This window comes from Athalia rosae, chromosome 3 (assembly GCF_917208135.1).
Source record: "Athalia rosae chromosome 3, iyAthRosa1.1, whole genome shotgun sequence".
NCBI lineage: Eukaryota > Metazoa > Arthropoda > Insecta > Hymenoptera > Athaliidae > Athalia > Athalia rosae.
In genome coordinates, this window is record NC_064028.1 from 24,708,391 (window position 1) to 24,722,208 (window position 13,818).

The 13,818-nt window shown below is 39.9% G+C and overlaps 1 protein-coding gene across 2 annotated transcripts in view; it reads left to right on the forward strand.

Moving 5' to 3' along the window:
* Positions 1-13,818, forward strand: part of LOC105686878 (hemicentin-2-like) — a 124,649-nt gene that overhangs the window by 23,848 nt on the left and 86,983 nt on the right. For both annotated transcript variants that reach the window (XM_020852783.2, XM_012402095.3), the window contains exon 3: positions 8,464-8,666. In XM_020852783.2, the coding sequence (XP_020708442.2) occupies positions 8,464-8,666 (203 nt within the window). The remainder of the gene's footprint in view (positions 1-8,463; positions 8,667-13,818) is intronic.

The following is a 13,818-nucleotide window of genomic DNA, read 5'->3' on the forward strand; positions in this document are numbered from 1 at the left end:
CGGATATACATTATATGAACGTTTATTTGATTTATATATCTCTCACCGCATAGTGTGCACAGTGCACGTGTAATAACAGTAAAACGGAATTAAAACAACCGCAAATTGTCGCGCAAATATCCGCCAAACAAATTTATAATCGCCACAAAGTACCCGGCTATTATTACAAGCTCCTTTCCAACTGCGATTCCCGCCTACAGAGTGACATCGGTGAAAACGTTTAATTGGGGATCGTCCAAAGTAAAATGATCGCCGTCTGTCGCTTCGCTGCAGCTCAGATTTTTCAGATTTCCTGCAGAAAATACCATGCGTAGATTTTGACGGTAATTTCGTTCTCGCGTATACGAAAGTGGAAAGTTCTCCATACCATTTTTTCCTCTGCTTTGCATTAATTCATTTTTGAATTTATTTCATCCAATTTGTCGACTTTTTACGCCGTAGTTCCTCTTTGTCGTCCACGCCATTCTCCGTACATACCGGTGAAATTTTATCTCGAGATTGACTGCTGCACTTATGTGAAAGTTAGGATTTTTCTCCACCCCGACCACGAAGTAATACCGTAAAGGTTTTTCACGTACAATAGATAACGCCACGCGACATGGACGACGAGTGATTGAATTTCGCTTCGATTTTCCATCCATGTATGAAGTGCGATGGTGTCGACGAATAAATATTAACGGTGAAATTTTTTTATAAAATAAAATAAACGATTACAGGTTGTGATAAGGACCTATATATTTAATTGTTTTGCTAATTGATCAAAAATTGGTGGACTTTTATTATTTTTTTAATCGTAACTCGACGCTCACCACTTTCGAGTATCTTATAGCTGCAGTGTATTAGGTTTAATGTAACTCGTCTTTTAAGTACGTCGTGCTTTAGAATTTTCACGACTAATAAATCCCCCTCTCCTTTCCCCATCCTTTTATCCCTGGGGAGGCGTTTACCCTTGACAAACGGTTGTCAGCCGCAATTAGGATTTGATAGAAGAATTTCTTGGGGGTATGAAATAATTGTCAGTACATTACTAACCAGGGCGCATCTGATTTTACGTGTACTTGTAATTACTTATACTAGATGCGTTGCATTTCGTACGAAGTTTGTTCAGCTCTTCACCCAGACGAAGCGTGGAATAAGAAAGAGGAGGGTGAGAAGAAGGATAGAGTTATGGGGTGTCAGACGCACCTTGATTACATAGAATTATGATTATGATTACATACTATGCGTACATTGTTGTAGGAATATTAAATATATATGTAGGGTAAATATTCACTGGTTGACGTGGGTTTAAGATTCCAATAGAATCGATTCGCTACTCTGGTAAAATCCGAAAACGTTTACGAACCAGTCTAGACTCTGTAATAAACCGATGCTATTCATAGGCATCAAGAGAATTACCATATAATGTACACACACCGTCGTCATACTTTTTTCATTTCATTTGGTTTTTTGTCCACTTCACTTTTTCAATTTACGTACATAATTCTTTCATCTCGAAATTTTCCTCGAGATATTTCCAGACTCGAAAACTACTTTTAAAAAACAAATTCGGAGAATATCAGAAAAAATGTGTCTACAGGGTGATGAAAAATCGTGACGTTGAATATCAGCGTCATAAAAAAGTCTAACCTAATTTTCACAGACTCGACAAATTTTTACAACATTCTTTTTATTTCATTCTGATTTTTTTTTTTTGTCTTTCGCCGCGTTCTTGCCCGATATAACTATCGCCAACGATTGATCAGAGTCCTCTGAATAAATCGAGTGCCCAACGTATAAAAATTCTGATGAGAATTTAGTTGGGAATTTAGTAACAGAAAAGGAAGGGGGAATTTCATTAAATAATATTAAAACAAAAAAAAAAGAAATGGCTCCGAAGCGAATATGAAACAAGAAGAGACGGCGCAGAGAAACTTTGATGGGTATATTGATAAATTCTTTTTTTGAACCGCCAACTACCATTATACTGCTTTGTCATTATATTTTTAATTTGTTGATAATATTTTATTTTTATTTAGTTCTCTTGTTTTCTTCTTCGCCTTGCATATTTGAAATCCATTTACTTTTGCTCCAGGAAATGCGAGGGGGCGGTACATGTTTATACATAGTATATATAAGTGTGGTAAATGGGAAGAACTCAGCTGGCTGTTCGTTTATGTATGTAGGTATGTATAAAAATACATATAAAGTATATATACGTATAGCTTAGTTTAGAGACGGAAGTTAGCACCGCGGCGGTTGCGAAATTATATTTTCCAGCACCCCGTGCAACGAGGCGTCTCTTCGTCTTTCTCCGCAAATCCTGATGCAACTCGGGCTAGAGCATCGTCGTGGTTTACCTGCTAACCGCATATATAGCGACGATGCCATCCACAATTACAATACTTTAATTTTATGCTCAAAGTTAAACTTCTGTGCCAAGTAACCCCCAAGGACGCGCGGACGCTAGCTTTTATACTTCAACTTATATATCAGTTTTCTTCATTCCCTCTCATAACCTGCGCTACAGCTCAAACTCTTCTTGACTTTATTTTTCCATTTTTGCGTTTCGTTTTTTATTTTTATTTTTTTTTTCTTCTAGGTAATATTATCGTAGCATCTTCACTCTTTTCCGTGCGATTCGTTTACTTTATAAGAACAATCAACCGCGCGATACTTTTAAAACAATCATTTATATTGCGTATGGGAATCGTGCGCGAAATTTCGTTCGCTTTTTTTCTTTCTATTTTCGATTAAATAAATCCACCTCTCCGTAGAACAATATATTTCCATCGGAATTGTTAGGAGAAGAAAAGAGAAAGAGAAAGAATAGAATAAATTATTGCGATCAGATAACTCCACACATTTCTGAAATGAGCTTTTAATTAGAAATAAACGCGGTCGTTCTACCCTCTAACGCCCTGCACTGCGAGAGATTCGAATAAAAATTCGATTCAGTTTCCCGCCGTACGTACAGAAAATGCGGTATGACGTTGTAAAAAAATCCGATAGCGATACGTGTAATCAGAAAGTCTTTTATACGATTTCTTCACCTCACATACTACGGCGGAATTCTCGGGAGAGTGATCAGTACAGATGTTTTGTACATTATATTTTACTTTTATAATGGAAATATATCAGTAGCCTTTTTTCTTTCATTCTTTGCTTTTCTCTCAATGGAAATAAACCGCGTGTAAAAATCAAATGGCAATAAAACTCTATTGTTTCTGTCGTTGCGAGCCGAGCACGAGATTCTGAAATGATGTTTCTTTTCTTCCGAAGATTCAAGAAGATTCCGGATTAAAATACAAGAGTAAAACTCGGTGAAATATTTTCAAGAAAATAAAGGAAAGGGGAATAAAAAAAATTGATCATCCCTAGCGAGAGCGAGATTCAATAGGGTGGGATATTATAATCTGTCCCAACAAGGGAAGAAGAATCGAAGCTGGGATTTGAAATTTTTTTTTCTTACATTCCAGGTTTTGTTTTATTTTATTTCAGTCGGTTTTCTACCGTGGAACAAGGCTCGTGAAATTACGATTCGTAATCGTTCCAATACCCAGTCACGTTTCATAAAAAAGTTGGAAGGGGAAAAGTTTAAAAAACAGATTCAACCCTTTATTCAACAATTCACGAACGAACGCAGCTGAGATAACCGCGCATTGAATCACGGTAGATACTTATACGTATAGGTATTCGTGCGGCACCTATGTATAATGTATGTACATATGTATAGACATATATTTACTATATATAATATAGATGTGTATGTACATACCTATACTTTTGTTGGAAAAACTTTTTAGACTTTGGAGGTAAATCAAACGCAACCGTGCTGCAGATAAGTAAAATGTCCAAAGATTTATCCCATGGAGAGCTGAAAAAGAGAGGGAAAGAACAAAAGGAGTTTGGGGGAATCTAATATCTCGTACATGCTGTATATACGTGTACATGGTATACCTATATTCCGAAAGAATTGGTGAACGTTTATTGTTAGGGATCAACTTTGATTTATTTCATTTTATTTCGTTCTAGTATCATTTCGGTTTTTTTTTTCTACAATTTTCGGTGGATAAGAGAAAAAATTATCTATAACGAGTAACGAGATTTGAAGACGAGTGAAATTCGCTAACATTTATTTTACTCTTTCTTTGGCTTTTTTTCTATTCTTGTCGAAATTCGAAATAAAATTCAATGGTGTACTGTGCTTCAACCGGCATATGTTCATACATCCATATAAGACAGTATACATCGAATAAAGGGTATAGTGTAATCGAAAAAGTTTCATATTAGCCATTTGCGGAACGAACCATTGATAAAGATTTTAGCATAGGTATGGATATGAGGTACAATAAAAACTGCGAAATTGAAATTGAGAGACATCAAATTTTAGTACAAGTCCCTTTGGAATTCGTAAGGACGAACCAAATTCATATACATACTACCACGGGAATGTTTCCTCCCGAAAAGAAACCGAAAGAAAAAAAACGGAACGAAAAAACCTATACCTCACGCCAGACTGAATTAATTTTTTCATCTTCGATATTCCTCAGTCTGCAATTATTATTATTAAGATCTATCATTTTTCAGAGAATCGTTTTTAATGATCTTTCATTGTATTCGAATATTCACTTCAATCGGATTATTATTCATTGTTTTCTACCATTTTTTGACAGCGTGAGTTTCTTGGAACGAAAAATGTAGATACCTATATGTGGTAGCGACAGATCAAGCTCTGGTTGTCGGCACGGTGATACTTGAGAGTGTGAAAAATGGCCCCGTATACAACGAAGGTAGTACGTATGACGTGGGTATTTGATGTGAGAATGATCGTTTTTTAAATTCTTATCATGATTTTTATCGTTATCACAGTTATAACGCGTTTTTTAGGAGCGGCAATCATTCGCAGCGCCAGAGTTATTAAATTTAATATACGACCGGTGCAGGTCGCTGCAGCTTGCAACTTGCCGTTTGGAGTTTACAGGTCGCAGCATCAGCATCAGCGGCAGCTTCGTTAAGGATGATACTTGAAAATCGTTTCAACAGTTCGTTGTACCGGTGCTGATGCTGCAGCAAAATATACGGATAACGGATCAACGCAATAATGCTTTCGCGAAATTTTTAAACCGTCCAATAATCCCGGTAATACGGATGAATTTTATCATCCGAGCTGATACCAAACAACGCGACGCCGAGTATATGAAACCCCCATAATGTACATAGGTAACGACGATACCCCCTACAGTATCCCAATATATCCGGTCAAGCGAAGCTCGGTTTTTTTGCTGCCTTTTTTATTTCGAATCCGCATTCAATTCGAATCAACATTCCTTTTGATATGATATTCTCCTGTATTTTGGGCTCGGGAATCCAAATTCACGAGCTGAATGATAATCTATCTATAAAATTGATCGAGTTATCGCCAATTTATCGATCCAAAAAGTGAGAAATCAAGGATATCTCAATGAGAAAAATTCGTGGCTCGATTTGAACGACGGATTCGTGTTCCTGAGGTCTACGAGGGAGTCAGGTAGCCTCGGGCGCGCGGTATGTTGTGGGGCGTGACCTCTGCTCAGCCCCGAAGGTGACGTCTCACAACAAAACGCTACGCTGCTGGCTACCTGACTCCAGCAAAGCTCGGGCTCCCTCGTAGACCGAGAAATTCGAATATTTCGACCCATGCATGGATAGCGACGAATCTACTTAAGTGGGTCTACGACTAAAAATAATCGATATGTCTGATAATTTTTCTGCTCCCAACAGCGAAAAATTGATGATTACGCGATCGATTGCATGAGTAGATGATTTTGGCTTTCAGATTTGGATATCTGAGCTGATTATACGTAAGATTACTCTTGAAAAACGAAAAAAAAATTCGATTTTTGAGCAAAAAATAAATCATTGTTTTGATTGGGTTTAATATGGTTTTCTTACGTATTTTGACCTCAAGAATCCGATTCTGAAAGAAAAATTGATCTATCTCTAAAATTGACCGAGTTATCGCCAATTTTCAGCTTTTTGGGGTCAAAAATAAAAAATTGATTTTTTAGTCTATCTCAATGTAATTTGAGCTCAGGAATCTGAATCTGGAAGAAAAATTGATGTACCTGCAAGAATGACCGAATTATACCCATTTTTTGACATTTTTTAGCATAAAAATGGACATATCTCGAAGGGAAAAAATCGTAGCTCAATTTGGACAACGGATTCGTGTTCCTGAGGTCAAAATACGTAAGAAAAGTGCCATACGATCAATTTTAAAAAATAAAAATTTTTGGTCAAAATTTGAGATTTTTCCAAGGGGTACCCCTTACGATTTTTTCAAATTTTGACCAAAAATTTTTATTTTTTAAAATTGATCGTATGGCACTTTTCTTATGTATTTTGACCTCAGGAACACGAATCCGTTGTCCAAATTGAGCTACGATTTTTTCCCTTCGAGATATCTCCATTTTTATGCTAAAAAATGTGAAAAAATGGCGATAACTCGGTCAATTTTAGAGATAGTTCAATTTTTCTTCCAGATTCAGATTTCTGAGCTCAAATTACATTGAGATAGACTAAAAAATCAATTTTCTATTTTTGACCCCAAAAAGCTGAAAATTGGCGATAACTCGGTCAATTTTAGAGAAAGATCAATTTTTCTTCCAGATTTGGATTCCTGAGGTCAAATTGCGTTAAAAAAGTGTCCTACGATCGATTTTAAAAATACTTCATTTTGCGGTGAAAAATCAACCTTTTTTCAACCAGGGTTTCTCTGGTATTCTTATGTATTTTGATTAATGGGGCAATTCCGTTTGACGTGAAAGGCCCCATATCCTGGCCCGTACAATGCTAGGGTGATAGGAAAGCGAAAGAGCGAGAGAGGAGTAAAATATACAAAGCAATGACAAGAGCGAGTAATGTAATATAGCCGCCAGCCATAATTTTACTTCCGAGTTGTCAGAACTTCGAAGTGCAGAGGATATAGTTTGGCGTATGTATACCTATAATATATACGTACATGAATGTCGTACATAGGATACAGTATACACGTATACATACTATAGGAGTTTATCTCCCTCTCGGACCGGTGCTTCTGGGGAGCAACTAGCCATCCCTTGTCTTCAATTCGGGCACCACAAATATACAGTACCTTATACCGGCAACGGTGCAGCTAGAGCAGCAGAAGTTTTGCAGCAGCGTCTCTTTAACTATGATAAACTACCAAAGTTTAGTGAAAAATTTGCTACAACGGATATAGCTCTGCGCAAAGAACTGCAGGATGTACGCTACTCTGCTGGACGTCCTGCCGCGAGGATATAGAAACATCCCGGATTCATGCAATAAATGATAACACTTATTACAGATTTTCATCTGAAGCAAAAGGAACAAAGAGACAAGTCATCAAATATCTATACACAAATGTACTGCTTTTTTCAGTTTTCTTTTTTTTTTTCGTTTCAGTTCAACACGATTCCCTGAAATCGAAAAATCAAGACTCAAATCGAGTCGTTATGTTTTCACTGATGAGCTTTTATTTTTAAAAGATTCTCTTCTACGTTGGAAGCATATATTTCCACCTGATTTTTTTCTCGCGGTGCGATGACCTCCGCCCGGGAATTCCTTGAAGCTGGTCAGTTCCGAAATTAGATCGTCCTTTCAGTTGTCGATATGTACATATATAAAACCTCAGAATGCACGACTACCGTGAGCTTAGCGGAAGAAAGGAAGGCTAGCGACAGGAGCGGAAGATTGAAGGATAAAAGTGTATTTCGATAAATCGATAAAATCTTCTTCATGCGTTTACCCGTCGATGTATGTACGTGCATTGCATATGTGCAGATATTCACGTGTACCTATTCACCTATACGCGAACCTGAACTGACCACTCTGACCCTTGACTCTGCTATGACTAAAGGCGAATTCCCAAAGGGATCCTCATTTCACGACCTATTGACCACGCGGTCACCGCGTATAACGTCGTACTGAACATTCTAGAGGATTTTTTGGAATGGATTTATCCCAGTCGGTACACACCCTTTTTCGAAATCGACCGATGGCCCACGGCAGAAAAAAAAAAAAAAAAAGAGACGAGAGAAACACCCCCGAATAAAGGAAAACTCGGTTTTAAACGGAAAATAATTTAGATCCAATTCTAAAATACGAAACCAATGAATTTTGAAGATGATTCGAGGGTTTCTTAAGGTTTCTAAATTTATCGCAGGATTGACGGTTCCTCGTAAGAATGTAATTGGAAAAATTCTCAAAAATTTTTTAAGGTACCATAAAAATCTGTCTCTCCTTTATCTGGGAATTTGCGATCGCGTGTTTGATGTTTCACAAATTCAACTGATCTTCAACGAAACGTTACATCGTTCCAAAATTATCTCGCGAAGCTTTTAGGAAATTCCAGAAGGTGTTATCATGAATTTCCTAGAATACGAACCCAGCCGATCGCAGGAATCTGAAAGATTTTGCATTTTGAAAATTTTATTATTTCAGTTACGATGCGAGAAATCGATTTGGCAAGGCGAAACTTTGGAGCGCTCCTCACTTTTGGGGCAACCGAGCGATCTTCCGAGCCACATCACCGGCTCAATTAATGGTGCAAGACTTGCGGGAAAGTGACGAAGGTGTCTACAGGTGCAGAGTGGACTTTAGAAACTCGCCAACCCGAAATCTGAAGGTCAACTTTACGGTCATCGGTGAGTACCCGTCAGCCATATAGCCACAATTACTCCTCGCCAATTTTACCCACTCGCAGTATCTTACGGCATCCGTAGGTAGTAGAGAAAGCTCGTAGGGTTTGCTTCAACCGCTCCGGTTGCGCCACCGCCGAAAGCCCCTTGGCACGATTAAATTAGAACTTGGCTTCGATAGTACCGGGAAGTCCTACGGAAAACGTGGTCTGGAACCCTGAGATATACGGCGAGCGATTACGGGGAATTAACTGCGAAGCTTTACTTTTTGAGTCACGCGAACGGTGACCTTCAAAAGAATCCAAGTTATTCTATCCGTTTTTGCTTACGTTTGTCGCGCATCAAGTCTTCGTTTTCGCTCGAGATAGAGGGAAAAGAAAGGTTTTTCAAGATTAAAGAGCGACATTTTTTTCTCCATTGAGTGGGAATTGGACGACAAAGGAAAAACGAGAGGCGTGGAAATGAGCAAACGTACAGAGGTATACATTCGCTGTACGCAGAGAATTTTTCAGTGAATAAATTCATTCGACTTTGGAGAGAAGCTTCGCAGACGACGATGGGCAGCATCTCTTGTAAGGCGTCGCGCGTCGCGTCGATTTCATGCTTTGAATTCAACCGAGTTGACGAAAAGAGGGTAGTTACTGTTTCAATATTTACAAAAGATGAAACGCGTCATCCCCAAGGGATTTCGTAAGGCAGAATTCAGACGATGTTACGGATAAGCTCATCCAGCTGCTGCGGACCCTTTCATATGAATTAATACTCGAAGGTTGAAGGAGCAAACTGGAGCTGAAGAAAAGCGAAGTAGAAGGGTGAAATATTTCAAACTAAGAGAGAGCGAAGGGAAAAAGGATCACCTTCGACCCGGAGAGGAGGTCACCGGAGAATATTATATCTGGAGAGCACCGAGTATATACAACGAGGTGAATTTATTCCGTCACACTTCCTCGAGATTTTTAATCGGAGAGAGTCACTCGCGATATTTTCCTCTGTCTTCTCATTTACAACTTCGCTCTTCTTTCCTTTCGCTCTTATTGCGTAGATTTTTCCAGGACTTTGGGGATCCCGTGAAATTCGTTAAAATCTCAGAAAATCATCAGAGGTAATGAAGAATTCTTGACTCGGAAATCCTTGAGAGAGCTAGAAATCCTTTGAAATCTTAGACCGATAAACGCCCAGATATCTCGGGCCGACCCTTGAACGACTTGTCCTGGCTAACTTATCGTTTATCGTCCGTTAGCCCCTGGTGGGCACTCGACCTTCAATAGGCCGATGCATCCGGTAAGCTCCTCGGTTCAAGCTTCTAAGGTAGCGCAAGATATACCGTACTCCAGACCCTAATTTGACTCTCCGGTGTCAATCCCGTCGACGAGTTTTCGACCCGACTGACTGTATAGATATCTGGTTTCGGGTCCGGGGGAATGTCGGATCCGAAACTTTCCTCGCCACTGTGCGGATAGTCTTGAACCGCAGGTGAAAAAGGTGATTCAAAACTACGGAGATGAATCATTCGGGGGATCGCAGGAAAATCTTCGGACCACTCGGAGTACCTTCTTTCCCACTTAACATCGTGGTTTCTCAAGAAACCATAAATTTCCTTCCTCGACTTTGCCGTTATATCGAATCTTCTGCTTTTCGGTCGTTAGTCAAGATCGCGGTAAATAAAACTTATCGTTTCACTATACCGTTGAAATAATCGCCCTCTGTAGATCGGAGTCAATTACCGACGAATGAATTCCAAATTTATCAGGAAGTCAAAAATCCAATCTCGGAGGACTTTTTCTCCCGCTACAATTCGTCCTAAAACCTCGTCTCGTCAAAGTTGGCCGAGCGACGGTCCGGAATGATGTCTGCTTAAAAAGAAAAACAAAAAAGGTAGGAAGAAAACCAAAAATATATCAGTCCTCCCCCTCCCCGACGTTCCAGTTTAACGTTTCATTGTCTCCGTGAATAATGTGCGGGCCACTTTTTACGGTTGTAGCTATAGATATATATATGCGTATACCCAAAGTAGACGGAGTTTAGGCCGTCTATATATACCCTTAGCTGCTGGCAAATTTTACCGTCTCATAAATGATCCGATATCCATATACGTATAGCCGTAGCTGCTGTTATCCCTGCTTCCCTCTTCCCCGGTTCTTTTTATTTTTCTTCTCTTTCTTCCCCCTTCTTTCCTCTCGTAACCCGGGGTACCTCTGACCATAAAGGATGAGCCATTGCCAACCACCTTGGTGCAGACCGACCGACCGACCAACCGGCGGAGCAGAGAAGAGAACCAGCTAGCGGAGCATCTGCCCACGAAAACAGATAAATCCTGCGGACTAGACGCTTACCAGAGAATATACGAGGCACGCGGTTGGTCGGTCGAGCCCGAAGGTTTCTACGTGTATTACCGCCGTACACCGACATATCACGACCAAGTGAGAGCTAACGTCCTAAAATCTTGTCCCTTGGGCGTCCGCAACACAATCCCGATCCCGATGTGCTTTTCCACAATGTTGCTATTCCATAAAAGCCCCGATGATCCTTAAAGAACTTCCGAAGCGGTTGAACGCATCGCGGGGCCACCGCTACACCGCTATCCGTCAGTACCGCAGATTTTACGGTGTTATCTTCCTCCGATAGTTGTGCGAATACCGAAAGAGTTTCGAAGCGATTCAACGGTGCTTTGCCAGCGTCACCTTGCCAAGGTTCAAAAGACTCCCTTCGGTTATTTCTAGATCCCGCTTTCCCGGTGTATTCCATACATTTCAAAATCAAAACCCCGAGGCGTGTCGGAAACCGTTAGAAAGTTACATCCCAAAATTATCGTCGAACACCGGCTTGGAAATCCGTCGAATTCATCGCGTGAGCACCCTAATCACGGTTCACCCGATCCGCGGAGTTTAACGGGACAGCAATACCGGCGCATATCTTTTGTAATCATGGATAAAAGCCCTCGACACGCTCTGGTTGTTAATATTAATGAATATGCACGGAATAATCTTACACCTGTGTTTAACCTCACGTGTTTAATGATTGAGTATATTGGGGCGTAAAGCTACTCGGGGTTGACTATCATCCGTTCACTTAACGCACCCTAGAAAAAGGGTAGGAAATAGGTTTAGCTCGATCAAAGAGTGAGAGAGCAGAGGGGTGGGGGGGAGGATATAGTTATATAAAGGATCACGAATTAGCCCTTCAGAGAATCCGCAAAACAAGGAAAGCGGAACAATTCTCTTCCATTATTAATCGTTGCCGATCTCACTTTCGCCACGGGGAGAATTACTCGAGCGGGTTTTGGTCATCCTTTGATATGGTCATAGCTTTAATAATTCAATCCTCACGTTGGGTCTAACGGGCTCACGATGGGGATACGTTACCCATGCCGAACAACCGGCCGACCTACGGTGTAGCTTCCAGGCTTACAACTCGAGCACCAAATGCAGCGCTCCCGCCTCCTTTTTCGAACTCCGCGTCACGAGGATAAAATGAGCAGAAGCTCCCTCGCCACTCGATTTCCCTGATTATAGTTCGTTGGACCGTCGGCCCAGGTAAACGGACGTACAGACAGGCGGGTGTTTTCATTCAATTTATTCGAATCGTTGGTCCAGGTGAGAAGGAAAACCAAAAATTTGATGGAGAAGGAGGAGACAATTCATCCTTGAAGAGTGTTCGGTAGCGAAGTTATGATAACTGATAAAAAAAGTTATATTATACTTTCACGTTGGACGAGATAATTCAAGAGTATCGCACAAGTGAATAGAAAAAGACTTGCTGAACTGTTTTCTTCTCTTTTGAGAAAAGAGGGATGACTCTGCGACTCTCTTTCGTAATATTTCAGTGATTTCGTTTCCCAACCCCGTACAAAAGATATGAAAGAAGCGTTCCACCGCGAAGTAAGTTGACAATACCTCAGCTGCAGCTTGCGGCTTTTTTTCTCGCCTCGTCGCAAATTGTCTAGATGTAATAGTGCTGTACGAGAGCTTTTGAAAAGCTAAGGTTGGGTACATACTCAGGGGCCAATTTTGAGTTGATTTGAGTGCGTCACTACGTCTTTTTCATCTTTTTCTCATATTTCATTTTATTTGTTTTCCGTATTTTCTTTCCTCTCTTTTCTTTAGTGAGAAGGGCCAACCGCAACTTGGGAATTGGTCGAAACAGTAGGAAAATGAATGAGTATACACCAGTGACCGGTTATAAGTCCCTGTATCACCCTCAAATCGGTTCCGCTTACAATTGGTTTGACCGGCGCATCCTCCAACCAGCTCAAGATTCCCTGATATTCGATGAAGCGTAAAAACTGACGTGAATAGCAACGAAATTTTTCAGTACACCAAGGAGTGACTAAAAATGGAAAAAGCTTTCATCGAGCAACTGCGGCTTGATACAATATGTGTGCGGATTGGTTATAGTATAAGGTTGCATGGAGCAAGAATGGAAAATAAAAATTGATAAAAAACGAAAAATTAAAATAAAAATATTTCAATATAAAGAAACGATGGAGCTTACAAAATAAGCAGCAAAAAAATGCGGAACAAAACGCGTTCTACCGTATATAGTATAATATAATATGTAATATAACATGTTTTATTACACATACGTACATATGTACCTGTGTAAAAGGTGAAAAGAAATGACATCGATGGTAATTTTTTACGGGAAACTCGAGTAGTAAAAAAAGGTTGCTCTGCTGTGTGCGTACACTCGTGCTGCAGTTGTATACATAGTTATATAGGTATTCATCTTTCTTACGTATCGTTATATACGTGGCAGACATTTACTATATGCGGGAGACCACAGCTCGCGGGTCATGGCGAAGAAATATGACAGGAAATGCGTGAAAAATTAAACTTTTAAAGCCTCATCCATCCCCTTCTGAACAGGACCTCGGTAGTCCATCCTATGGGAACGGAACGCGAAGAGGATATTCGCAAGATGGATATCCCGCGGGTCTTTTTTCTCGACAGGCAAGTTGTGTTTTTTTTTTTTATCACTCATCTGACGGTGGAAACATGTTTCCCAAAAAAATAAAAAACGCGGAATTTCCTAACAGGCTGTATCGATAATTTTTGAAATTTGGAATTTTTCCGGAATACCCAATCAAGACGCGTGTAACGGAAAATAGAAATAAAAACGAAATATATCTCGCGGTGATGATTACTCGGCAATTTTGAAC